The 27,519-nt window shown below is 32.7% G+C and overlaps 3 protein-coding genes and 1 non-coding gene across 4 annotated transcripts; 1 reads left to right on the top strand and 3 right to left on the bottom strand.

Annotated features, from left to right (window-relative positions):
• Window positions 1–213: 213 nt before the first annotated feature.
• Window positions 214–1,037, bottom strand: LOC132060654 (uncharacterized). Its single transcript, XM_059453633.1, has 2 exons — window positions 405–1,037; window positions 214–320 (listed from the first exon to the last, which is right to left on the bottom strand). Exons 1-2 carry the CDS (start codon window positions 887–889, stop codon window positions 281–283), a joined length of 525 nt encoding a protein of 174 aa, XP_059309616.1. The 5' UTR covers window positions 890–1,037; the 3' UTR covers window positions 214–280.
• A 1,555-nt stretch (window positions 1,038–2,592) lies between these two features.
• LOC132061097 (putative F-box/LRR-repeat protein At4g13960) lies at window positions 2,593–4,208 on the top strand. Its single transcript, XM_059453968.1, has 2 exons — window positions 2,593–3,153; window positions 3,270–4,208. Exons 1-2 carry the CDS (start codon window positions 2,593–2,595, stop codon window positions 4,206–4,208), a joined length of 1,500 nt encoding a protein of 499 aa, XP_059309951.1.
• Window positions 4,209–7,862: 3,654 nt separating this feature from the next.
• On the bottom strand, window positions 7,863–10,954 carry LOC132059323 (small ribosomal subunit protein uS13z/uS13y/uS13x). Its single transcript, XM_059451908.1, has 4 exons — window positions 10,810–10,954; window positions 10,544–10,704; window positions 8,346–8,534; window positions 7,863–8,228 (listed from the first exon to the last, which is right to left on the bottom strand). The coding sequence occupies exons 1-4, from the start codon at window positions 10,810–10,812 to the stop codon at window positions 8,123–8,125; spliced, it is 459 nt and encodes a 152-aa protein (XP_059307891.1). The 5' UTR covers window positions 10,813–10,954; the 3' UTR covers window positions 7,863–8,122.
• A 7,122-nt stretch (window positions 10,955–18,076) lies between these two features.
• On the bottom strand, window positions 18,077–18,237 carry LOC132061658 (U1 spliceosomal RNA). Its single transcript, XR_009416091.1, has one exon. It is a non-coding gene; the product is annotated as a U1 spliceosomal RNA (small nuclear RNA).
• Window positions 18,238–27,519: the final 9,282 nt, after the last annotated feature.

Here is a 27,519-nt window from a genome sequence, read left to right as displayed (position 1 = left end):
GCAACGGTGGCTCAAAAACAGATATTATCACATCATGTTAAGAAAGATCTTTGCATTTTAACAAAGATAACAAAGGAGGTCCAAAGGATAAAATGAAATAAGCTTAAATAAAACATAAACGACGAACCTCAAAGCAAGTCTACAATGAAAAGCAAAGAAAACAACATAAAATAAAGTTGTGTTACATTTTCAAAGAAACAAAGAAAAGCAGAAAAAGAAATAAAGCAACGAATAAAATCCAGAGGAATGCGCTATCCATATGGCGATCACTCCCCATGAGCTAAAATCCAGAAGAATGAGCTATCCATCTAGAAATGCATCTACACAAATAACAAACCCCATTAGTTGTTATTAGACGGAAAGGGGATGGCAAGCACTGAGGAATATTTATAACTAACTGTTACCTTGAAATATATGAATATTTATTGTTCTCTTTTCTTTGAGTTTGCTTGAAGGGCATCATATTCATCTCTTCAATAATGCGAGGGTCAGTGGCCAATATTTTCCTGTCAAGAGTCATCCAATCGTCTCGATTCTTTTTCTTGTACTCTATCCGAGCATTCATGTGATACTCTTTCCAAGTATATTCGATAAATCTCCATTGTCTCTCCTTCAACAACTGTGGACGTAGAAACTCTCCAATTTTTTTGTCAAAGTAATGTAAGGTTAAACTCTTGGGCCAACAAATTGAGAAGATGATGACATCAAAGTAAGATGAATATGATACCGGATATAGTAGTATCACATTCTCAACTGCAGCTGTGGGAAGGCGATCAATTTCACTTGGTAATCTCAAGTCCTTATTAATATTACACAATGTCAAATCTACAGACAGATCATTCAACTCAACTAGAGATCTCCGTGAGAGCATGAACTGCTCGGCTTCCATAGAGTGTCATAATTTATGGAAATCCTGCATTGACTTGAAGCACTTGCAAAAGATAAAGAAGGTAATCTATATTGTTTGGAGAAGGCTAACGAGAGTAACTTGGGCATATCAAAAATGGCTTGCACTAAGTACTCACAGTAAACTATGCTATAAAAACTTGATATTTGTATTTTACTCAAGTACTTAAAATAGTGTAAGATCAACTCCCTGATGAGGTGTAGTTTTTGTATAAGTTCGAAGAGAACTGTATCATCAATTGCGGTCTTCACAAGTTCTACCCTTCTGAGATTCTGAAAAGTACCAATATTTAACATACACAAACATTGGTCAAAACCACCAGATGAATTATATATTAAAAAGCTCAAACTCACCATGATATCTAACCAATTTATTGACTAGACCGTCACAATCAGTTTGATCAGAAAAAGAGATGCAAGGCTTAAAAGGATTTTCCCGGCCATATCTTTCCAAAGTGTTGTCTACAATCCTCAAGAATTGATCATGCAAGTCTACAAAAGTACCATTATTCCGTCCTTTCAAATCAGATTCGTCAAAACGGAGATGGGGGTTCGTAGAGCATGCTATGAACCATGGCTTTAACAACACCCTGGTCCGAGCCGCAGTTTTTGTGGAGAGAAGAGAGAGTATTTGGTGAAGGATTTCTGTTGGTAACTCTGGAATTCTATCCATGGCACTAGATTTTTTTTTGGTTTCCTCTATGTCAGGCTATTATTCAATGAAGAGAATACCTGAACTGATCTAGTCCATATGATCTCTTTAGTGTCCAATTAATTATGGAGTCTTTGGAAGAATTCTATTTACATCACAATTTGGAGGAACAGATGTGTAAGATTAAAGCTTTTTATTAGCAAGAAAATCAGAAGATTTTCATGTTAGCACGTCGTCTAATCGGAGATAATAAAGGGTAACATTATTGGTTTCTTATTTTCCTATAGAACTTTAGAGACCATCAGGTATTTCCTTTAACAATTTCGTCATAATGAGAATTCTAAATACCGTTAACATCATATTTTATAATTGTCCTACAAGTTCTTAACAATTTGCAATTAGACACCTTAACTTAAATTATTCAATAAATTAAAAGAGCTGTTTTGTTTCATTATAGTAATAAAATAATTAAAATAAGAATAACATTGATAGTAACGGTAACGAGAAGCTGTGTGTTGGTTAGTCATTCTTTTTGTATGCACTATTGTATTAAGTTTTTTTCAATTTGACAATAGTATTGACAATTGATGGCAAAAATTCATCAAAAAATATTTCTGCTAAAAATACCATGAGAAAAGCTAAAACGAATGTAAAATAAGTACACCATACCCTTTAATTTGCTATAGTTTATTACTGTTTCCGCCACATTTGTATTTGTCCTTAGCTTATATTGTAATTCTCTATACAAAAATCCTAACTTCCTCTTTACTCCTTATTTATAATTCCTCCTTTCTTTATACGTATAGTACTACTATATCCAAAGACATGAGTGATTATTTATAAATAAGTTTGATCACTTAAAAATTCTTTTCAGCACTTATCAGCAATTTACAATCAGCTAACCGAAACGAGCTAGAACTCTTCCAAATTTCAAAGACTTCGTCATTGGACACTAAAGATATCCTATATATATGGACTAGAAGTTCAGGTACTCTTCTTTGAATACTAACATAGAGGAAACAAATCCTAGCGCCATGGTTAGAATTTCAAAGTTACCAACAGAAATTCTTCACCAAATACCGTCTCTTCTCTCCACAAAAACTGCTGCTCGAACCAGCGTATTGTCGAAACTATGGCTTAAAGCGTGCTCTACGAACCCCTATCTCTGTTTTGATCAATCTGATTTTGGTGAGGATGATTTACATAGTGAGTTTTTACACTTCCATTGTCAATTATTGAGGGTCGTAGACAATACTTTGGAAAGATATCGCCGTGAAAATCTACCTATTTCGGCTTTTAAACTTTGCATCTCTTTTTCTAATCATACTGATTGTGACGGTCTAGTCGATAAATGGCTAGATATTGTAGCAGAGAAACGGGTTTCACGGGTTGCACTTTTGGTGAGAAGCAGATCAAGAAACCTTTCAGAAAGATATACTTTGTTAGCTGATACCATATTCGCGATCAAATCCCTGCAGCAGTTGGAGTTAGATCACTGCAAAATACTGAAACAAAAAGCACTACTTTCTAAAGATAAAATTAAGTGCAGTAACCTAAAAAATCTAACCTTGCGCTATGTTACTGTTACCGAATCAGTAGTTGACAGTCTAATTGCATGTTGCCCTCAGATCTTGGCGATATCATTTCAATATTGTATGGGGTTCAGATGCATTCGTGTTTCGAAAAATCTTCCTAACCTTTTGTCTCTTAGTATCGTAGGCTGCCAATTGAGGAAGTTCATATTTCTGATACGCCGAATTTGTTATCTTTTGAATATGTGAACAAAGGTAATTTGGAGCCTTCATCTGTTAAAATATGTCTGCGTACGTTAAATATTGGCACTTGTCAGAATCTCAGAGGGGTAGAATTTGTGAACACTGAAATTGATGATACGGTTCTCTTTGAGCTTATACAAAAACTCCACTTCATCAAGGAATTGATCTTACACTGCTGTAAGTGCTTGAAAAAAATAAAAATCTCTAGCTCAACCCTCGAGGTTTGTAGCTTAGCTATGTGCGATTTATTAGTGCGAGCCATTTTTGACGTGCCCAAGTTACTCTCCTTAGTCGTCTCCGAACAATATGGACTACCTTCTTTATCTTTTGTGAGTGCTTCAAGCCAATGCCGGATTTCCATAAATTATGGCGCTCTATGGTATATTAAGCAGTGCATTCACTTACAGAGATCTCTAGTTGAGTTGCATCATCAGGTTGTAGACCTGACATTGTCTAGTATGTATGTTGACGAAGGCATGAGATCAATAAGTCGAATTGATCATCTTCCGATATCTGAAGTTGAGAGATTGATACTATATCCTGACATCTTCGGACAAACATATTCATCTTATTTTGATGTCATCTTCTCAATTTGTTGGCCCAAGAGTCTAACAGTACATTGTGACCAAAAATTTAGAGAGTTTCTACAACAACAATTGTTGAAGAAGAGACAACGGAGATTTACCAAGTGTACTTGGAAAGAATATCTCATAAATGCTCATGTAGAGTACAAGAAGGAGATAGAAGATGATTGGGTGACTCTAGATAGGAACATGTTGAGATCTAACCCTCGTTTTATTGAAGAGATCCATACAATTCGCTTCAAGCAAACTCAAAGAAAAGAGAAAAATAATGAATCATCTATTTCAAGGTAACGCTTTGTTATCTAGAATGTATAAATTATGATACTGTCATTTTCCTTCATATGTGCCATCCCATACTCTTTCCTAACAATTAATGGAGTTTCTTATTTGTGCAGATGCATTCCGAGATGGAGAGCTCATTCTTCTGCGTTATCTTTTTTGCTTTATTTCTTCTTCTTTTTTACCCCATAGTTTGATGGGTCATTTCAAATTCAACTAAGTTGTAAACAGAGCCCCGCACTTTTCTAACCCAAAAAGAAAAAAAAAAAAAAAAAAATTGGAATCAAACTAACCCATTAAAAAAAAAAAAAAACCAAACTAGGCTTCACGCACAGATTCTGTGCTTGAAAGGGGTATTTTATTTTATTTTTCTTTTTTTAAGCTATCAAAAATCACGTTTTTTTTTCATACTTTGGGCAAAGATTAGTTATGTTTCAAAACCCCGAAATATCAATATTTTAGATAGAACTTAATATATTTTTTTGCATACAATAACGTCGGCTCATTACATCAAGTATACCTAAACGTTTGGATCGTCGTTTTAGGAGTTGAAAGGCCCACAAGTGTTTCCTTTTATTTCGAAACTTGTCTTTAGATCTAAGTGTCATATTTTATAGGATTTTGATTTAAGTGTTTTGAAATAAAAATATTATATTAAAAAATAATTCATCCAATACGATAGTTCAACCAAGGTATAATATATCTCATTCAATGCTCCCACCAAGGTTTGATCCCATGTTGTTGGCATAAAAAAGAAGTGAGTAAAAAGAGAGGCTAAACCACCAAGCCAAATTGGTGAATGTCACAAAGTAGATACTTTTTATTTTTTATATTGTTCACTAATGCTATCTAACTCGTTTTCATAAATTGAATTTCGAACCTCGAAATTGACATTCAAAACATCATTACCACGGGATTAGCATCTCGAAATAGATTTTTTATCATTAGATTTTTACTAGAGAAGAATGAAATTTTTGCACAAATTTGGGAAAAAATTCAAATTGAATGGGATAACGGGCCTTTTTTGGAAAATCGGCTCCGCCAAACTGCCTTGTGGCTGTTTGTCCGCGTAGATCTCGAAAAAATAGCCTAAATCCAAAAAAAAATCGCGTAAATCGGACATCCAAGCGCAAAGTTATGACCATTTAAAGTTTCAACAATTTACAACTAATTTTCCACCTATGCTTCGGTCCTTATTTTTTATTTACGTGAGTGAAGAGGCATATGTATACTGATGAATGAATCGATATTATTATGTATACTAAAAAATATCAAGCTCTATATAAAATATTTATATTCCAACGTTTTGAAACGTGACTAATCTTCGGCCAAAGTATGAAAAAAAAAACTTAAAGATAACAAGTTTCCAAACTTACTTGCGCACTTTGCAACCCCTAAAACGACGATCCAAACATATATGTAATACTTGATGTAACGAGCCGACATTATTTTACGCTAAAAAAAATATGAAGTTCTATATAAAATATTTATATTCCGGTGTTTTGAATCGTGACTAATCTTCGGTCAAAGTACTAAAAAAAGCTCAATTTTGAGTTTAATTTCCAAAGATGATAAGTTTCCAAGTTGTAAACAAAACTTTACTTGCAAGACTCTACAACCCCTAAAACGACGATCCAAACGTTTAGATATACTCTCGTAATGAGCCGACGCTATCGTACGCAAAAAAATATATGTTTCTATATAAAATATCGATATTTTTTTTGAAACATAACTAATCTTTGCCCAAAGTATTTAAAAAAAAAAAAAAAACGCGATTTTATAGCAAAAGAAAAAAAAAAAAAATACCCCTTTCGTGCGTTGCTCCCCGCTTTCTTTTTTTTTTTTAACGTTTCTACTGCTCCAAATTATTTTTTTTTTGGTTGTAAAAGTGCTCGTTGTAAACATAAACTTTTGATATGTAGGGCGGGGCAGGTTGAAGTTTTGCGGGTTAAGATTAAACCCGCACCACCCAATTGCCATCGCTATGGATAATCAGCAAATGGCCCTTTACTTTAAGCATGATAATTTTAGTACTGTGAGTTTGTACATTTGTAGTTGTACCTTCTCAAGGGAGAATCTTTCTTTTGATTAAACAAAAAAAATTTAGGAATACAATATATGGGGCCTTTGCTCAAATGGTTGTTTCTACATTAATTCTGCTTATAGGATAGTGCTGCAGAATAGCATTCAGTGAAAGGAAAATTTTACTGAACAACAAATGTCAAATCTGCCATGATGAAGATGAATTCATTTCTCATTATTTTTCTTCATTGTAAAATTGCAAAAACCCTGTTGTATATATAGCTCTTCATGTTAGCTCAATTGGTCTTGTCTTCGGATTTCTTTTTGAAAATAGCGGTGGCAAAAACACTCGAACTCGCACGTTTCGCATTTTGGGCCTCGAATTATCGACCCCTTAAAAACACCCCTAATCTTAACCAATCAATTTAAATTCACCTGTTGCCACATGGCACAAGCAAGAAAATGCCAAGTGGACAGCCGCGGTATTCACATTACCGAGGTGTCCTAACGCAGGGTGAATTTAAATTGAGTTACGAAGATTAGGGATTTTAAGCAGGCCAATAATTCAAGACTAAAGACGTAAATCGCCACGTTAATGCTGAGAGCTGTTTTAACCACTTCAACCTTAAAAATAATCTTCAACCTTTATTCATCGAGCCAGATTTCAAAGAAGTGACCAATATGTTGATCAATAGACACGAATGTTACAAATTATCTCCTAAAATGAGTGCACGTCAATGAATCTTAGCGAGGGTTGCAACATGTGTTTAGAGAAGTCAACTTTGTCGTTGATAACTTGGCCAGCACAGAGAAAGCATGGAACATTTTCAGAGACTCAAGACTTAATTCTCAGTCACCATCTTTTGTTTATTTTTGTCTTAATAACTGCATAGGGATATCATGTCACAGGACAGTTAAACGTTCTAATAGTTTGTATTGTTTTAATATATAAATATCATTTTCATAAATAAAAGAATAAGAGTACATTGAGAAAGTCAAGATATGATATTTCTTTACTGCTGACCGAGTAAAACCACGTGTTGGTTGGTGTTAAGCGTGTGACAACTATAAGTTTTGTGCACCATTAGTGCACGAGAATAGAAGCATAAAGAAACCGCACGAACCAACCGAATTCAAAATCTACAATTATACTATAATTGGTATTTTGAGTTGATTGAAACTTCCTTGCAAGTATTAGGAAAAAAACCTGAATACCCCTACCAACCATTCGACTTAAACATGTACATAAATTTTCATACATCAAAATAAACAGTACTCAGATTGAAAATAGAGTTACTAGGAAAACTCGAACCAAAGAGGTCCAAAATGTATTCAGGAAACATAAACCCAAAAGTCGATTTGCACAAATAGCGACGACTATCATCCAAAAACTAATTAAAGAACAGATTGTCCCAAAAATAAGTTACTACTATAACTTTCTAAAACTAGTTTCCAAATCAAAGCCAAAAGTTATGACAAGCTAAACTATTTGTGCTTTCAAAATTAAACAGTTGGTCCCAAAAGGCATGGGTATCAGCTTTCGGGATCAGAATAAGCAACCCATGTATGAAGCTATTTTTTACTTGATCAAATAGTACTTATATATATATCCTCAAATCACATACCATTACTTCAATAAAGACAGACGAAAAAGATGCATCTCCATAAAAAGGTGCTCATATTAGATGTATTAATCCAACCGCAATCGGCAAAACTTCGATCCCACAGTAAACAAATGCTTGCAACCATCGGAAGATTTTTATGAACTGTAACCCTCCAAATGGCAGGACAAGAAAATTCAAATGCAAACAATACAAAAATACCGTAACAAACTTTTTGCAAGTGTCCTGACTCCGCATACTAAGGAGAAGCATAAAACATAAAGGAATTGGGAGGTAGATGATTTATCTCTTCTTGGAGACACCAACAGTCTTCCCCCTGCGGCCAGTGGTCTTTGTGTGCTGACCACGTACACGAAGGCCCCAGTAGTGACGCAAACCACGATGATTCCTGTCAGCAACAGACATGATAAATATAAGACACATAAAAAGGCACAATGCTTTTAATCACTAAGCGACTCTACTTGTAAGAAGATGTTAATAGCAAAAGCAAGGTCTGATAACACACCTGATCTTCTTCAGCCTTTCAAGATCGTCCCTAAGTTTCATGTCAAGGGCATTAGATGTAACTTGGGAAAACTTGCCATCCTTGTAATCCTTCTGCCTGTTCAAAAACCAATCTGGGATTTTGAATTGGCGAGGATTAGCCACAACCACCATCAAGCTGTCAAGCTCTGCAGCAGAAAGCTCTCCAGCCCTATGGGAATAGAGCAGAGAAACAAATTTAGACAACCTTGCACAAGGCTAAAATATAGAGCTGGAAAAGAGCACACAGAACTCTTAATGCAACACCTATTACTATGTAATCACTTGGTTGCACCTTCAATAAACTACAAATAAGATAGCTACAATTAAGTTGGTTTAATTCTTTCTTGTCGGAACACCATAAACACAGGTCATAGAATATTAATGCCAAACTGGAAACTTCTGTGGTAAAGAGTAGCACCAGATCCATGTACCAACATACAGATATCTTAATAGGAATGAAGAAACTAACTTTTCTAGAGATGAAGCAATTTAGTTGATTGTAATTTGGCAATCAAGTGGGCACTTTTTACTGAAGAGAGATGCAAATGAATAAAAATAAGAATATACATCTGGTAATGAAAAGCAAGAGCACACACACCAATTTTATCAAAAACAACAAATGAAAAAAAGAATATAGTTAAGCAAAACATGTCAAGTAAAAACAAAAAAATAATGAAGTAAAAACGAAGTCAATCAAGTAAAAAGGCCACTTAAAGTTTTTTATTCAGGTGCAATTACAGTGATACGTTTTGTAACCCAGATTAAAAACTGAGTTTCCTAGTAGGCTAGTACATATTTTTCCTATAAAAAATCACTAATACATTATCCATAACATCTCCATATAAATTGATATATCATATTTGAGGCAAGCTTTTAACTCCATTATGCAAGCACTATGGTGCGGCTTAAGCAAAACGAAACATCTAAACGGAGTTACTTCCATACCCCAAAAGAATTGACTATCATCTACTTTGATGATAGCGAGCTATTCAAAAACCTCAGCAGCAGAAGCCCAGTGTTTCGTACCCAAAGGTCCACAATTTTAAGCCCTAAGCTCCACCTCTGACATAGCAAGACAACCACCCATCTTATACCAATCCTCTGTCACATTCGTCTATTGCGTTCACCATTTCCATTTTTGTTCATCATAATGTAAGTGAAGGATACCTTTTGCATCCATTTTTCAATTTACTAGTACTTTGGCTAATATATACTTAGTAGTAGCCCATACCAGTAAAACAATAAGGATGAATACCCTATACTAACAACAATTGATCCCTCAATAACTTTCTTGTATCTTCCATTCTAGACTCTTAGTAGCCGTTTGGCCATAAAAATTATTCACTTTTTTCCGGAAATTTTTTTCACTTTTTTTACTTTTGGGCGTTTGGCCATAAATATTCGGAATACAACTTGAAGTTGGAATACAAAAAACAAGAAAAACTTGTTTTTCAAAAAAATTTCACTTTTTTCACTTTTTTACAACTACATTTCACCAAAAACTACAATTTCAAAAACTATGGCCAACTCCAACTCCAACTTCAAAAATTCCAAAAAAAAAAGTGAATTTGTTTTTGGTATTTATGGCCAAACGGCACCTTAGATCACGTTTATATATCTTCCGATTTCTAGAAAGAAAAAAGACGATAAAACAATGAATAAACTACACCTCAATCTCATACTAGTTGGCTTAATATTATCAATGAATTAAACTACATTTAGATTATTAACTTAAATGAATTAAATTTTCCATTTTTTGTGGATCTGTAACACTGCTTCCACATGAAAAAAAATATAATCAACCAGAGTTTGAGCACGAAATGCTAAAGTAGAAACTAATATGAATTAGGACACACACATACAAGTACAACCAAGTATAAAACATTACACAATAAACTAAGGGAAATTTTCAAAAATACACAGCTTTTGAAAATTATTACACCACTTAGCCCAATATACAAATATTATAGAACATTATACCTAAAACAAAAACACTATACATAATGTATCAACCTTGTATAATAATGTATACACAAACTCAAAGTATGGGCTATGTGGCGTAAATATTTTCAAAAACTAGACATAGAGCGTAAATTTTTCCCAAATAAAAAGAGCAACATAGGAAAACAAATAAATAATGATAATAAGCTTCAAAGAAGTAAGGAAAAGGAAAATAACCTTTTGTTCATATCGATGTCAGCTTTCTTGCAAGCAATGTTAGCAAAACGACGACCAATACCTTTGATAGAGGTCATAGCAAACATGATCTTTTGCTTTCCATCAACATTTGTGTTTTGTACACGAAGAATGTGCTGAAACTCTTCGTTTGCAACCAACGACTGTAATTATTATTATTATTATTAATTAATATTGAAACCAAAACAACCAAATTAAAAAACAATCAGTAAGCAAAAAACATAATAACAATTCACTAGAGAACAAACCATGGCTAGGGTTTCACTGTGTCACAGTGTGGCGGCTGCTTTTGCTTTTGGAAGAGATGCCACAAAACCCTAGATACTGGAAGCCAAAAAATAATTTGCAATGATACATAAATATGAGGGGTAAGGGTAGTTTGGTAATTGTGACGTTACCCGATAACGAGAGTAGGAAAAAAAAAAAAACTAATTGTACAAAAATTATATTTTTCTATTTTTTTTTTTTTAGCGGCCCGTTTAGTAACATGTTAATTATTCACTTTTTTTTCGAAAATTTTTTTACTTTTTTTTGGAATCGGCGTTTGCCATTTAAAATTTCAAATACAAGTTGTATTCTAATTTGAAAAACAAGAAAACTTATTTTTCAAGTTTTTCACTTTTTTCATAACCAAAACAACTACATTTCAACAAAAAATACAATTTCAAAAATTACAAATTAAACACACTCCAACTCCAAAATTCCAAAAAAAGTGAAAAAGTTTTTGGTTTCTATGGCCAAACGCCTACTTAATCTTTTGGGGGGAAGCCATTTAATGGACATATTTATTAAAAAATAAATTTTAAGAGATAAATGCCTTATTTATTTTTATTAATTATAAATTAAGACGTTTAAATTTGAATATTAAGATTTGTATTGATTAAGACATTTTAGTCTGAATTCACGTCTCAATATTAAGATGTTATAGTAATATTTAAATACTAAATAATTAAGATTTTTTTCTTTCTCAACATTTAAATAAATACTAATTAATTTAATACTATATCAAATAATATACTTTTAAAAATTATATGGTAGTTGGTGGTGGTAATGGTTAGGACGGTGGTTGTCAGTAGTAGCTAGCTGTGATGGAGATTGATAGTAACAGTTAAAGGTGATAGTTGATGGTGGTAGTTAGTGTTATGTTACATCTGTATTATCGTACGGTAAGATGCGTCGTATGTTGATTGATGTAAGCTCAGAGAGCAATGTTTTCCTTAAGGTTATAAGCGTTCAAAACCATGGTTAATATGTGTTGGAGGGATTAGATGGTAATCGAATCGAGACGAATGAATTTCAGTGAAGTTCCCAACATATGGAGCAACTACGGACCGTACATTGGAGTTATGGGCCGCATGTCCACCGTACCGTCTGATCAAGGGAGGAGATTTAGAGAAAAATGGCCATCTACGGCCCCACATACAGTGGACATACGGCCGCAAGTGGAAGGCTTGAAATTAGAGGCTCAACTCCTGTGCACTTGGTGAAAATCATAGATGAGTTCCTTCGGTTAGTTAAGGAAAAGGGATGCTTTCTTTTCTGGAAAATGAGATACATAGTTTTCAATTCTTGGTATGTCATTGCAAAAGCCTACCTGCTTACCTTTTCCAATTACATGTACTAAATTTTTGTTAATTTCTCGTATAAGAAAAAAAAAAAAAAAAGATTGATTAAACTCTTGTTACTTACATATGTGATTATATCCATCTTTTGTATTCGGAAGTTTGTTACTACCCTCTTGACTATGGGAATTTATGCTCTCATTGAGTTCAAGGCCCAAATCAATAATAAAGACTCGCCCATTTGGTTTCATATAAATACAGAAATGAAAAGATGGGGATGGGGGGGTCGTGGTCGGGATGCATAGGTGAGTCAACCTACGAGCATGGAAGAGCATGGTACCGCTACCCCTCCCTAAGTAAAGATAAGACTCTTAGCCCTGTAGAAGACTCTATCTAAAATACAATAGGGACAAACATTTTCAGCTGCTCGTTTCATATCTTGAAGAAAGAGTAGGCCAATCCATAAGCACATGCAATTCCATCACCAACTGAGACCACTCGACTGATTTCATCCACTTGAAAATTCGTGTAAAAGTTGTTAATTCAACTTTCCAATAGACTTTTAGTTCCGCAACTCAAGGAGAAAGTTTCAGGTTCTAAATGAAGCGGTGAGTTTCATTTTTCCATCATTTTTCGTTTCTCTCCGACCCAAAACACTTCCAAACACTTTCTAAAGGTTCCCCTACTGACTAGACTAAGTTCTACAAGATTACAGCCTAAATTACCCTCTCGAAAAGTCGTGACACTAGTTGGCTCATTTGCTTCCTTATTGTTGTGATTTAGAAGTTACTTGAAGCCGAAGGAAGATTTAGAAGGACTTGTTCTGGCCATATGAGATTAAGATATTTAGCGGATATGGTTCATCGTGGGTATCAAGTGAATCGACCAAAGGTATATAATAGCTATTCCTTATATCTTTTATTGGCATAAATCTGCACTTAAAGCGATTTCCGAACTAAACAGTCAAATGAAGAGTCCTTTATAAAGCATTCTACTCATACTGATCCATCTTTCATGTGCTATAGTATTTCCCTTGTCGGGAGTTCGTATCATGTCTAGTACTTGTCCTACGATTAGAAGAATTGACATTAAGTATACACCTATTGTCCTACAGTCTGTTGTTGTTTGAGTTTCACACCACCGAGCTATAATTTTTTGGGTACGGTATATTATGCACATCACTGAGTTATCAGTTGGGTACGAGATATACACACATATTATGGCCCGATACGATATGAGATAAACATAGAGCCTCATTATGGCCCGGTACGGTATGCTATACACATGGAGCCTCTTCATGGCCCGTAAGTTATTATTATTATTATTATTATTATTATTATTATTATTATTATTATTATTATTATTATTAGGTGATATGAAGCAGAAGCAAGTAAGCATACCCTTAGATTATCCTGGATTTTCGGTGACATTCAGTTATTTGTGTATATCAGTTCGGTTTCATCTTGCAGTTATTCATTTTGCCTTATATACTCGGTAAATTCTTTCGTACTGTCATCCTTTTGTCGTAAAAACTGCATTTCATGTTGCAGGTCCCGACAAATAGGCCTCCTCAGTAGGTGTTGCTCGAGTTCAGCTTGATTGGTAAGCTCCATGTCATTTGGAGTTGCCAGGTCTAGAGATTTTGGAGTATGTCGATGTACAGTCAAACCTCTCTATAGCAAAGATTATTGGGTCCAAAAAATTTTAGTTGTTATAGAGAATGGTTGTTATATACCTATAAGGCAAAAAAAAATGCATAAAATCTATTTTTTAAAATTTTTAATTGCTAATTTTTAAGCTTAATCACACTGTGTATAACAAAGGGAAATCTTTTAATGATGAGCATACACAAAAAAAAAAAAAAAAAAATATATATATATATATATATATCAAAAATAGTGTACTAAAGGATCAAATGTTTTGTCAAATCTCTACGCTTATTATTGGTAATCATAAATATTCTAATTTTATAAAGATGATTAATTATTCTATTACCAAAATCAGAAGATAGTTGTTATATGGGGGTAATTTTAAAAGGAGTTTACTGTTATAAAGTCGGTTGTTACTGTTATAGGCAAAATGTTGTTATAGAGAGATAAACTATAACATAAAAAATTGGTTCCGAAAACACTTGGTTGTTATAGAGAGGTGTTGTTATATGTAGATGTTGTTATATAGATGATGTGTGATTGTATATATAGACATGATGAGTACCTAAATACAGTTGATGTTTCTTAGAGGCTTGTAGACATGTCCCGTATGTACAGTAGGTAGTATGGCCTTGCCAGCCTTGATGTTGTTACTTAGATCACATGGTGGCCTTGTTGTCCCTTATATATATCCCTTTTGGGTCGTGGTGGCCTCGTCGGCCCGTATATATATAATATGATATACTTATTCATATTCGGATTATTGAAAGTTGCGGTCTTGTCGGCCTAAAACATTATAGGTTGTTATATTATTTGGTCTTGTTGGCATAGATTTCTCTATATATGTTAAGCTGATATGTATTACAGGTTGGTACGCTCGGTCAAGTAAGGCACCGAGTGCCAATCTTGCCTCACTGAATTTGGGGCACAACATGCTAGTAGATGCTAGTGATAACTAATGATAGTGGTAATTGATAACGGTGGTTGGCGATATATAGTGGTGATCGTCAATAGTAATTGGTGCAATTGTTGATAATGTTGGTTGGTGCTGATGATTGTAAATGGTGGCTAATAATGACAATGGTTCACATGGTGATTGATGGCGGTGGCAATGGTGGCTAAGCGTTGTAAATAGCGATAATTCATTTTGGTGGGTTCTGACGGTGATGGGAGTTAATAATCGTGGACGGCAACGGCGATGGTTAGCGATGAATGTAGAAAGAGTTGTGTAAAATGTCATCCTTACATAAATCCTTGAATTGATAACACCTTCATGCGGCTAACACCTGTACAAGTCTTAGTCATTCAGATATATTCAGACTCATTAAGCAGTTGTTAAATTAAAAAAAATAAACGCATCTAATGCTTGAGATCTGAATAATTGAACTTAACTTAATTAAAAAAAAATTACGTTAATAATTGAGAAGATTCAAATATGCATTAAAATACAAACAAATGAGCCATAAGTGTATTACAAATTGTATATAATGAACTTATAATTAGCTTCAACTTTAGTTATCAACAAAGGCCCATTATATTGTTATTGAAAATAATCTACGGTAGAAATGAACGATATTTTCAAGTTTATCTAGAAAAAAAGAGTAACAGACATAACATATTTGGGATATGTGAGTAGATATTTAACTTTAAAAATTTGGCATACCCGACCCTGGGAAAGAATTTCCATATATAAGTAGAAGAAACAAAGGCAAGAAAACATTGTGACAAAACTATGTGTCAATCCAAATCTAGTAGTAAACTTTACCATGAATGGATTTTACGTTAAGATTTATTCAACAAATACTGGAAAAGAACGTTGATTTTGCAAGACTTAAACTGTAAATTGATCTTTTTTGCATTAAAGATTTTAGAATGAAGAGAAACTAAATATGAGTAAATTGATCTTTTCTGCATTAAAGACTTTAGAATGAAGAGAACTTGCGACGATTTTTATACTTTCAACGGAAAAGGGCCAAAAATACCCCTAACTTATTGGATTTGGCTAAAAAATACCCTTCTTTCACCTATTGGTCCAAAAATGGCCCTTCGTCTATTTATTTGGACCGAAAATACCCTCAATGTTATCTTTTGACTTAAAAATGCTCCTAAAACTAACGGTTGACTAAATGAGGCTTTATAAAAAGCCCATGGCAGTGTATGATTGGATCAGATATTAATTCAATGTGAATTAAATTATTCAACCCATATATATTGATGGGACCGAATGCAAATTTCTAATTATTCCTTTTGCTCTTCCTCATATATTCACGAGGAATGTGATGACTAACATACGTCGCTCATATTTTGTCATTTACAGATATAATAGACGATCATCACATTAGTTCGATAAAATTATATTATTACTGCTACTCCCAAGTCTAAGAAACAACAACGTTTAGTAAAGCTATAGGAAATTAGTCACAAAAATAGAACGAAGAAGAGACTTATCTGGGAGCTAGGGGGAATGAAGTGATTTTCTTCACTTTGCACAACAAATTACTCTCGACTTGGTCGAAATGAAATTCCTAAATAGAGTAAGGCGCAATGCAGATGAAAGATGACGAGGTGGTGGTTAATAATTAGGAATTCGGGTTTAATTATATAGGTGAGTTGGATTAACATATATGAGTTGAGTAGTTCAATTCACATTGAATTGGTATTTGGACCAATCATATACTGCCACGTGGCTTGTTATAAAGCCCCGTTTAGTCAATTGTTAGCTTTAGGGGCATTTTTAAGCCAAAAGATAACGTTGAGGGCATTTTTGGTGCAAATAGCTAGACATAGGGGCATTTTTGGACCAATAGATGGAAGAAGGATATTTTTGAGCCAAATCCAATAGGTTAGAAGCATTTTTTGCCCTTTCCGTACTTTCAATAATAGTTTTTTTTTTTTAAATTACAATGGTTGAGGCCCAACCAACAATAGTTGTGTGAGGCTCCATTCACCTTTTGACACTTGAATAGTGGGACTAATTTGCACACTTCACTCACTACCCCAAGGCCCCAACCCCGGTCCCCCTCTTTCGCCCACCTCTCTTCTCTTTCATTTTCTTGTTATCCCTAACCAATATCCAACTCTCAAATACAATTACAAATTGAAATTTTAGTCCATTTCCTTAATTTACGGCACGAAGGCTTCATTTTATTTTATATGATTGTCTTAAAAAATAAAACAGAGGTAAAAAAAATTCATAGTTATAGTGTATATTTTTAAGCCAAAGTGCGTGTAATGAGTTACTCTAACTATTATAGTCAATCTTATATCTCTTAGCTTAGTAATCAAAATTATTGAACGGAAAAGGCTCAAATATGCCATCGAACTATCGAAAATGGCTCATTTATGCCACTCATCAATAGTTTGACTCATTTATGTCATCGAACTATCAAAAATGCTTCATTTATGCCACTCATCAATAGTTTGACTCATTTATGCCATCGCCCGTTACCAAAATAACTCATCCATGCTATTTTTCATTAATGCTGGTTTTACAATACCAGATATGACACATGGCCTCCAATTAGAGGTTTACGTTGTTTAATTAAACCAACCCAATTTTAAATCGCAAATTAATAAAAAATCCGACTCATCCACAACCATAATCTAGTTGGAAGCCACATATCATATCTGATATTACAAAACCGGCGTTAATGAGAAAAGGCATGGACGAGTTACTTTGGTAACGGCGATCGCTGCCAAAATATTAGTGAGTGGCATAAATAAGTCATAGTTTGATAACATGTTTGAGCCTTTTTCGATTATTAAATTACTTCATTTTATCGAATATTAGTCGCTACTAGTACTATAATCATTCTTAGTAATATTTTACTCCCTCCGAAGAGTCCACTTAGCCTTTTTTTCTTGGATAAAAAAAAATCACTTAGCAAATCAAGAAAAAATTAACCTTATTTTTTCACATTTGCCCCTATTAACTGTTATATGATTAAATTTCAATGCCTATTTAATTTTATATGATCAAATCCCAATGCCTATTTAATTAGAAATAGTTTAATCAAATTACCTATTTTAGAAATTAATATTTTTTTAAAAATGTGAATATAAGTTAATATTTCTTAAAGTGTACAAATGACTAAATGAACTATTTTTTTGTAAATAGAAATTAATATTTTCTAAATTGTGCAATTGACTAAATGACTCTTTTTTTAATCTAGAGAGAGTATTAAATTACTATATTCTATCCATGGTTTGTCTAGCATAAGAATTCTGGGCTCAGAGGCTAGTCTCACAAGGGAATTGGGCCGCCCTGACATTGGGCTACAAAAGAAAAAATTGAAATAGAATTGGTAGGGGCCGCGCGAACGCAGGCCCCCGCTGCCACAAATTATGACGTAGGCTCGGCCACTTGGGCCGACCTTAGGCGGGCACCCCTCCAGAGTGCAATGGAGGTCACCAACCTAGGCCATGGGCCTTCATGATCACCCATTGACCCCGTCCAGGTAAGTAAGTTTTTTGTTCCTCCTTGGCCCTCTTTTATACTCACTTGGTGGCTTATCCATCTGCTTTGCTTGGTGATGTGGGACAAAATTGCCTCATCTTTCATTATAGTATTGACTAACAGTTTCTCATTGGCCATATACTTTCTTCAGCTATTAAAATTAATAACGGCCTCTAAACTATGAACTAAACAAGATATCAATTACAGATAATTTAAGAAGATTTGCTTGAACTTTAAAAAAATTAAAGCGATAGGCTTAGCGGATGGTTTGCTTATCTTTGTGTGTATCATGCAGAAATTATTGTAGTACTTCAAATCTATAACTTAACTAATAAAAATATCCAAATTAAGTAATGAAGTTGACCTATTTTTTCAAATAAAGAAACATCAAACTAGCCATCGACTTTATTTTATTTGAAAAAATTCAATAGATTCATAATAGTTTTAAATTGTAATATCTATTGCCATGCTTGATTTTGTGGAGATTTGAAGTTCAATGAGTTACCTGAACACTGATTATTAGAAGTTTCAAGTTGTCGTATGGAGCTCAGCTAGATGCCTAGATCTATGTTGTGCTACTCCATTACCTTTTGCTCAAACGATAAAGTGCTTCCTATTGATTTAGAAGATTAATAAAGAATTATAAAATAAAAAAGTTGAATATATAGTGCATTGTTGTGTTTATGGCAGTTAACTATTTTTATCATGTTATTGATACCACAGTAAAAATTTATCCGCACTTGGTATTTACGTCAAATCATACTACTTTAATGGGTTAAGTCGTAATAAGTTGAGTAGGCATATTAATTAACCAGAAATTAATAATAAAAGCATGGACAAATGCATCTCGTGACACTGCTTCTTCGATTTTTTTTATTTTTTTTTTACTATAAGATGCAAAGAAAAATATTACTTATAATATATATAAAAAAAAATGACAGCACTTAAACATCAGCACTCCGTTCAACTGGTTCAATGGGTCTTTCTCCTTCTGGATGTCAGTGAATTGAGTCAGGGCCGGCTCAACAAGATAGGGAGCCTAAAGCGAAACTTCACAGAGGGGCCCTATATTTAAAAAAAAAAAAATAGCATATATATTTTTATTTAAAATCTACTTTTCTAGTTTTTTTAGATGCGAACTCATTAATTACTGTTTTATAATCGACTTATTCTAATAATTCCTTTTCAATTGATAATATAGCTAAGTCAATCTCTCTTGAGACATTGTTGATCTTAGATAAGATTTTATCAATTTTAGTTTGGAAAAACTTCTTTCGGCTGAGGCAACAGTTACAGGAACTGTTAACATTATTCTATAAGCAATATATGTATTTGAAAAAGAATCGAGTCTTTTTATTTGATTGAGTATTTCGATTAGATCATTATCTTCTACTTTTATTATTTCTCTCAACACTTTTAATTCAACGCATAAATCTAAACCATCAATAACAGAATAACTATTTTGTGTTAAAGAAAGTTCAAGGTTAAGATAATAATTTTTCAAACTCTCATCATCTAGTGATCTCAATTTTTTACCATTAAATAGAATCTTTTTTACCATTAAATAGAAAACCAAAAATATTTTCATATGCTTCAAATTGTTCAAATCTATTTTGAAGTGACAAAATGGCTTGGTCTATTATATTTAAGAAGTAATCAACTCTAAAAGATTCCTCAGGAGACTTTGTGATTTCGTTATCAACATTTTCATCAAATTGTTTCTTTCTAAATATTACGAGTTTTTTATGAAATTCAGGTTCTATATTCATCTCAGACGCAATTTCCTTAGCAGAAATCATAGCAGCTGCAAATCCTTCTTCTCTATATTTTTGAAAAAAAAATACTTAGACCTTTTAGTTGATCTATGGCAGCATCAATATGAATATCTCTAGATTGTAAACTTTTACTAATTGAATTAACTGCAAATAATATATCATAGCAAATAGTCATACCCAATAAAAATTCAAAATTTTCAAGCTCATGTGTTGCTAAACAAGTAGCTTCACTTTTAGTCTTTGGACCATCACTAACTTCTATAATTTCAATAAAGCATCTCTTATTTGTGGTGCTTGAAATCGTAATGCTTTAATACTTTCAATATGACTTTCCCAACACGTTTGTGACAATGATTTAAGAATTAGATTGGGTATAAAATCTTTTAAAATTTTCCATCGCTTAGTAGAAGAAGCAAATAGCGTATATATACGTTGTATCACTCCAAAGAATGATATAGCTTTTGTACAAGAATTAGCCATGTCACAAAGTACCAAATTTAAATTATGATAACCACAAGGTGTATAAAATGCTCTAGGATTTACATCGAGAAGTCTTTTTTGCACTCCTTGATGTTTTCCCTTCATATTGGATCCGTTATCATAGCCTTGTCCTCTTAAATTATCAATATCAAGCCCTGCATTTTTTATCTCATCTATAATAGCTTCAAAAAGACCTTTTCCACTTGTATCATTTACTTTTAAAAACTCTAAAAAATATTCATTAATTTTTATTAGAGTGACAAAATATCCACACTCCGCAATACAAAAGACATTTGCCCTTGATGGCTTTGATATCCGGAGTGCAATCAAGTATGATTGAGAAGTACTTTGTTTCTTTAATTTTTTCAATAATTTTATTCTTGATTTCACTTGCCAATAAGTTTATCAATTCATTTTGCATATTATGTCCAAGGTAATGATTATGGATTTCATCATGCTTGATTCGCCGAATATGTTCTTGCATAACTGGATCGAATTCTGCAATCATTTCAATTAGGCTTAAAAAATTTCCATTACTTTCTTGATAGATCTTTTCATTTTTTCCCCTAAAAGCTAAATTATTTTTTCCAAGAGTTTTGATCACGGCAATGATTCTTGACAATACATTTTTCCAATGTGCTGTATCTCTATTGATTTGTTCCTGCACATCTTTATCAATTGTTTTTATTTCCGTGCAATCTAATTTCTAAATCAATCCACGCACTCATATTAATAATATGCTCATTTGTTACTTCATGATCTTTAAGCTTAGCCCTAAGATTTTCCAATCATTACTAACTTCACTAGCTAGTTTACTGTTACAAGTACGAGATGTTGTACTAAATAATTTACAACAAAAACAAAAAACTTTATCCAAATCTTTAGAGTAAATTAACCATTTTCTTTCATGTCTTTCTCTATTTGCCAATATTTGAATATAATGTGTTGTAGAAAAATGTCTAGAGAGATTATCCTTTGGAAAATTTATGTCAGTTATTCTAATTGGTCCTTTTTCTATTAATAGATCTCTCAACTTTGTATCTACAGTATTCCATTGACTTGGATCATATATATTTTTAGGGATGCAATTATCTAAATCATTTAGGAGTTCTTGATTTTTTGGAACTGTGTCAGATTTCTCAGTAACTTCTTCTAGATTTTCTTATTGAATATTATTATCATCTAACTCAACTCTATTAGTTGAAGAACATCCTCCCATATTTTCCGATTCCAGATTTTTATTATTGCTTATAAATCTATCAAGAGCTCCTTTTTGGGAATTAATTAATTCTTCATGTTTTCTCTTTCTTTCTCTTTTTGCATAACTAGATGCATATTTTCTAGTTGACATATTTAAATTGAATAAGTTCTAACAATAACTAAAACAAGAGTATATAAAAGAATATTGACAATCACAAATTTTCGATGAGAAATATAATATAAAGCTAGAATTAAAAAAACTGGCTCAAGAATTTAATAAGTTGATATAATGATATCACTTCAATGTAATGATTGCTTCTTGCAATGCTTGAAATTTTGAAGAACACACCAAAAACCAAATGTTGAACTTTTTGTAAATTTTGCAGTAGAATGTTTGGGATTTAGGATACTTGAGAATAGAATAAGAATAATGAAAAGGAGAAGTAAAAAGGTAAAAAGAAATGGAGAGAAAGCTATTTTGAACTTCTTCCCCAAAAATAGTTCACGTGGTTAACCAATCATAGGAGGTTTTTTTTTTTTTTTTAATATATAAGTTTTTTTTTTTACAAGTGGGCCCCCCAAAAAAATGGGGCCCCAAGCAATATAATATATTATACTATAATTTTACAATTTTTTATCATTAGTTTATCGGGAAAAGGGTCAAATTTACCCTCCTACTATTGTTTATAGTTTAGATTCATCCTTCGTTAGAGTTTTGGTTCATATTTACCCCTTTCGTTAAGAAACTTGTTACATTTGCTCTTATCACTAATGGATTGCTGACTAGAAGCCCTTATTTTTGTCACAATCACGGCTGGCCCTGAATTGTGACCGAGCGAACCACATTATAATCATCATGGGACATACATGAGCGGAAATATAGCATGAACGTGATGAGCTTTTATAAAACATGAGATGTCATAATAATTTAATGAAATACTTGTTTAAATCATAAATGCGGAAGGGTCAAAAGATTACCCTCCTACTGTCGACATAACTAAACCGACTAGTCTATGAAACGTCTAATCGTGAATCTTGGTATATTTACAAGGCCCTTATCTTTAAATGCATGACTAGTAAAATAAAGATAACTTGTTAAACCCCGAATGAGATGGGGCTCACCAATAAGCCGATACGAGCAAATCCCCTGCGAGCGTATGCGGCGTCCGTAAATACGTACCACGCATCGTGAAATGTGCCCCGGCAATAAAAGGGACATCAACACATTGAATGTCGTATGTAAAGCAACCGAATGAAATAACATGGAACATGAAATAATAATGATAGGAATCGAAACCCTGTCATGAACATGAATACATATATATTTATATATATATATAACATGGTAAAAATATCATAAGTAGGGAGAGCGATAACTTATATAACCGATCCATGGTTTTTTCCTTGCTAGGGAACATGAGATTTAATAAAATATGAAAGGATCCAATTATGAGAGATCGTCGGACATTTCCTTCCATGGCTACGTAGTTTCGAGGCTCCCTCGTAAAAAGCCAAAAATGTAAAAAAAAATGGTTTTCATGAATATAACTTTTACATGGATATCATGAATTATAGCTTGCTTGCACGAACTTGTAAAACATGTATAGTATTTTCTTGAAAATAGCATAATATATCATAAATTAGCATGCATGAACCCATGGAATGAGATATATGGGTTTTTGTGGATTACGGACGGATTCTCAATAATCATAAAGAAATATTAAGAACTCAATGATGGAATTATAACAATTCATACATAATAGAATCATGGACATGGACCTAGGGTTATCACGAGCATGGTATAGAAACCCTAGTTTTCGTAAAGAATCATAATTTATGGATTATGAGGCGTGGGGAAGAACAATGATGTTCCCACACGTAGATAGTAACTCTACATACCTTAGTCGCTCCAAAACTTGAATTAAAGACTTGAGCTTTGAAGAAAATTTCCAAAATCTTGAATTCTTGAACCTTGAGATGGGTTTTCTTGAAAACCCTAGTTTAGGAATGATAATTTCATGTTTAGATTATTAGAGTATATGTTAGAATTGAGTTGGAATAATTAGAGTAGGCTTACACATGGTCATGGGGTATAGGTCGTTAGGGCTTGAAGGAATGAAAAATAATGATTTGAGTATGGACGAATATATACTGTTCTTTGCATTTTACCTCCAGCAAGGTACTGGCCGTATTTTGAAAGACGGGCCGTATTTTGAAATACGGCCGTATTCCGTATGGACTTGTCTCTTCATGGCCATAACTATTTTTTGACCTATAACATACCGTTGAAAGGTATTTCAAAGGCTTTACAACTTTCATCAAGGAAGTTTTCCCAAATTCCAAATGCGTTTTGAAATATAGGCCGTATTTTGAAATACGTCCGTATTTAACGATGTAACCTCTAAGTGTCAAATTTTTTTGGTTCCGCTTTACGACTTGAAATATCGTATACTGAAATACGCATTTACATCTTACAACTAAAGAGTTTCAAATTCCCACATTCTTTATCCGGAGAAGAAGATCGGTCAAAGCTTGTTAAAGTGTTAGATTTACAATTTTCAACATAGATGCCGTGTGTATATATAATTTTTTTATTTTATATATACCAATTGAATTTTTCCATGTAATTTTCTTTTTCTGTAAAAAAAAAAAAAATAACTAATCTTTTTCTCCGTCAAACCACCACTTACCCTCTTCTTCTCTGCCACTTTCACTGCCGTCCACCCCTACTGGTTAATTTACTAAAAATTAACCCATCAGATAGAAGTGAAACTTGAAGTAGCTCCGGAGAGTCGTATCAGCATTGTAAATAAATCATTTATTTGTTGCTTGTTACCACATTCATGGTATATTTAATTTTCGGGTATGTGAAAAAATCTGTTCTTCTTTATGTTGCTCTTCATGGTAGATTTTTGGATTAAAATTTGGATGCAAGAACTTCTCACCACATTATTCGTGCTGTAAATGTACTAATTGTTTTTTCCCCTTTCACAGAGGCATTTACATTTGGAGTTTATTGGGAGAAGAAGAAGCCTTGTGTTAGATTTGTGGAGGGATGTTATTATTTACATATTATTTACTTTTTAGAAATGCAATCTCCACTTCACCATTGAATCGTTTTTCTTTCTTTTGATGTCTTAAAGCACCTTTCAGACAACATATAGATCCTTCATTAAAAAGAATGAAGATCCCAAGCGGGGAAGTAATGGGTAAATTTTTAGTAAATTAACCGGCAGAGATAGACGGCGGAGAAGAATGAGGGGAAGTGATGATTTGATGGAGAAGAAGATTAGATATTGTATTTTTTTTATATAGAAAAGGAAGATTACATGGCAAAATTCAATTGGTAGGATAGAAAATAAAAAAAATTTATATGTACACATGGCATCTAAGTGAAAAATAAGGGATCTTAATCAGCAATCCGTAAGTGATAAGGGCAAAAGTAACATGTTTTTTTAACGAAAGGGGCAAATATGAACCAAAATTTTAACAGAGGTGAATCTAAACTATAAACAATAGTTGGAGGGTAAATTTGACCCTTTTGCCTTAGTTAATCTCTATAGTCCAGACCCATTATTAAATTAGACCGGTATGTTATTTTGTTTAATCTCTCACATTTCTCAAAAGATTAGTTTCGTGATGGGATTGAACAGACAATCTCATATGAGGTAAAAGACAAGTAAAAAACCGATCAAAGAAAAATTTATGTTTAATTATGTTACAATTATAATCATCTATTTTAGCTCTAATGATGAATGCTATAGTATTGTTTCTGGTAAAAATATCATTGATTCACTTTTAAAAATAAAAAAGTTGTCATGGAAAAAAATGTAGTAATATACTTGCATCGTGTTTTATTAATATGATTTAAATATTATATTTTCAAATAAGATGTTGTTACGCTGATTTGATCTTTCTTCGCTTCTTTAAATTAGGAACACCACTCTCCGTCTTTTCAAAGGAAGTATTCATTAGTGGTTGTGAAGAGGCAATTCCTCAAATAGTCACTTTACTTAAGCAAATTATCTAATAAAGTCATTTTTTTTTTGTTTCTTCATATGATCATGTATTTGCCTTACAAAATAACAAGAGCTAACAGTCACCTTAAAAACAAGAAGAAAGGGGCCAAAGTAGTGCCTTAAGTTTGAGTTAAAAAATCCATTATTTTTTAACGTAAAACACTAACAATTTTTTAATTATACAAAATAGTACAACTTTAGTTCAACTCTAACTGTGGTATTAAAAGTAACGGAACACACAAAAAATTGTGACCGATAACTTTAGAAATAAAATAAAAAAGACCTTTTCATTTTGATCAATGAAAAAATATGAAATAACCTATATGTACTCCATTTGCTTGGAAACTTAGGAGTTCAAAGATAAAATAATGTGCTCTATTTATTCATTTTATGAGTGATCTTTATTTTGATAAAATAATTTGAATTAGTTTTTAGTTTCTTCTACACTATAAATTATTGTCAGGAAATTCATAATTAACAAGGAAGAGGATGATTTCCTTCAAACAAAGAAACTAGGTCCTAATAGGCCAAAAAAAAAAAATATATTCAGAGATTATAAAGGGTTTTCGTAAAGAAAAAAGTATACAGATGCATATTGAAGGACATCATCGTAATAATATAAATCATTTGATAACACATAAAATGAGGAGATTATATATCATCATTGTGTACTAGATTTTTTTAAAGTTTTCAAATATTATGTTTGTCAATCTTGTAATATTATTTGGGTGAAAATTATTTCCCCCTTCCAACCCTTTTAAAAAATTTAAATATCTATCCCAATTTCAAACAATAGCTGTTCCTCTCCTTTTTCCCATTTAATTTTTTTACTGTAGTACCTATTTCACCCTCTAGGTTCCACTCTTCATTTCTTTTTTACTTTTTAAACTTTTTTTTTTAATTCAATATCATGAACTTACTTATAGGACCAAAACCATCTAATTACAAAGTAAGAAAGTGATAAATAGTTGGACGACTATCATTATTCGGTGTTATAAAATAAGGGATGTTTTAACTCAAAGTCCACACTTTGGCCTCTTTTATTTTATTTTTAAAGTGACCTTTTGTCCTTATTACTTTGCAAAACAAATGTATAAACTTGAATGACCATATAAGGAACCAAAAAAACAAAAAGGATAAATAACTTTACTAGATAATTTTTTTTTTATCTTGATTTCGTAGGAGCAAGTTAAAAGTTCAAAAAATATAGAACCTTACAATTTAATTCGTTCTCCATAAAGTGACACAATGCGAAACTGAAAAAAATAAATACAATATATACATTATCCCTTTTGAGAAATTCTGTTTATTACAAATGCATCAAACATTTAATTTTCTTTTTTTCTCATTAAAGAAGCATTGTTTCACGTGAGCATATAATAATTTGTACTTTCTAATAAATTCGTGGAATCTGCAGTAGAAGAAATTTCTTTTTTTTGCGCGGAGTGCCCTTCTTTTGGGCTGGTCTTTATATTTTGCCCCTCATTTATGCCTTCTTTAATTTTTGCCCCTGCCGCCTGTTTAATGAAAGTTTTTTGATGAAATTACCCTTACCCCATTAAAACCCTTTCTATTTCGTCATTTCCCTTTTCTTTTCTTTTTTTGCTTCTTCGTTCCTCCTTGTTTTGTGTCTGTCTTTATCTGTTCCAAAATTTAGGTACGAATTTGGATCTTTTGCTCGTTTCAATATTTGTTTTTATGTTAAATTGTTGTTTTTTGAATTGATATCTTTGTCTTCGTCGTTTTTTATATTTAATTGATCCTTTTTGATTTAAAATTATAGTGTTTTGTTAAAGTGTACGTATGATTTTTTGAAC

This window comes from Lycium ferocissimum, chromosome 6, assembly GCF_029784015.1.
Source record: "Lycium ferocissimum isolate CSIRO_LF1 chromosome 6, AGI_CSIRO_Lferr_CH_V1, whole genome shotgun sequence".
NCBI lineage: Eukaryota > Viridiplantae > Streptophyta > Magnoliopsida > Solanales > Solanaceae > Lycium > Lycium ferocissimum.
Note: the sequence above shows the minus strand (reverse complement) of the source record. Positions and strands in the feature narration are given on the sequence as shown.

Excerpts from the sequence above, each read along its gene's own strand:
- LOC132060654 (XM_059453633.1), bottom strand. The coding sequence starts at position 889 with ATGGAAGCCGAGCAGTTCATGCTCTCACGGAGATCTCTAGTTGAGTTG. Across the intron at positions 321-404 it reads AAATATTCATATATTTCAAG|ATGCATTTCTAGATGGATAG; the intron begins GTAACAGTTAGT and ends TTATTTGTGTAG.
- LOC132061097 (XM_059453968.1), top strand. The coding sequence starts at position 2,593 with ATGGTTAGAATTTCAAAGTTACCAACAGAAATTCTTCACCAAATACCG. Across the intron at positions 3,154-3,269 it reads ATGTTACTGTTACCGAATCA|TATCGTAGGCTGCCAATTGA; the intron begins GTAGTTGACAGT and ends TTTGTCTCTTAG.
- LOC132059323 (XM_059451908.1), bottom strand. Across the intron at positions 8,535-10,543 it reads GACATCGATATGAACAAAAG|GGCTGGAGAGCTTTCTGCTG; the intron begins GTTATTTTCCTT and ends CTATTCCCATAG. Across the intron at positions 8,229-8,345 it reads GAAAGGCTGAAGAAGATCAG|GAATCATCGTGGTTTGCGTC; the intron begins GTGTGTTATCAG and ends TGTTGCTGACAG.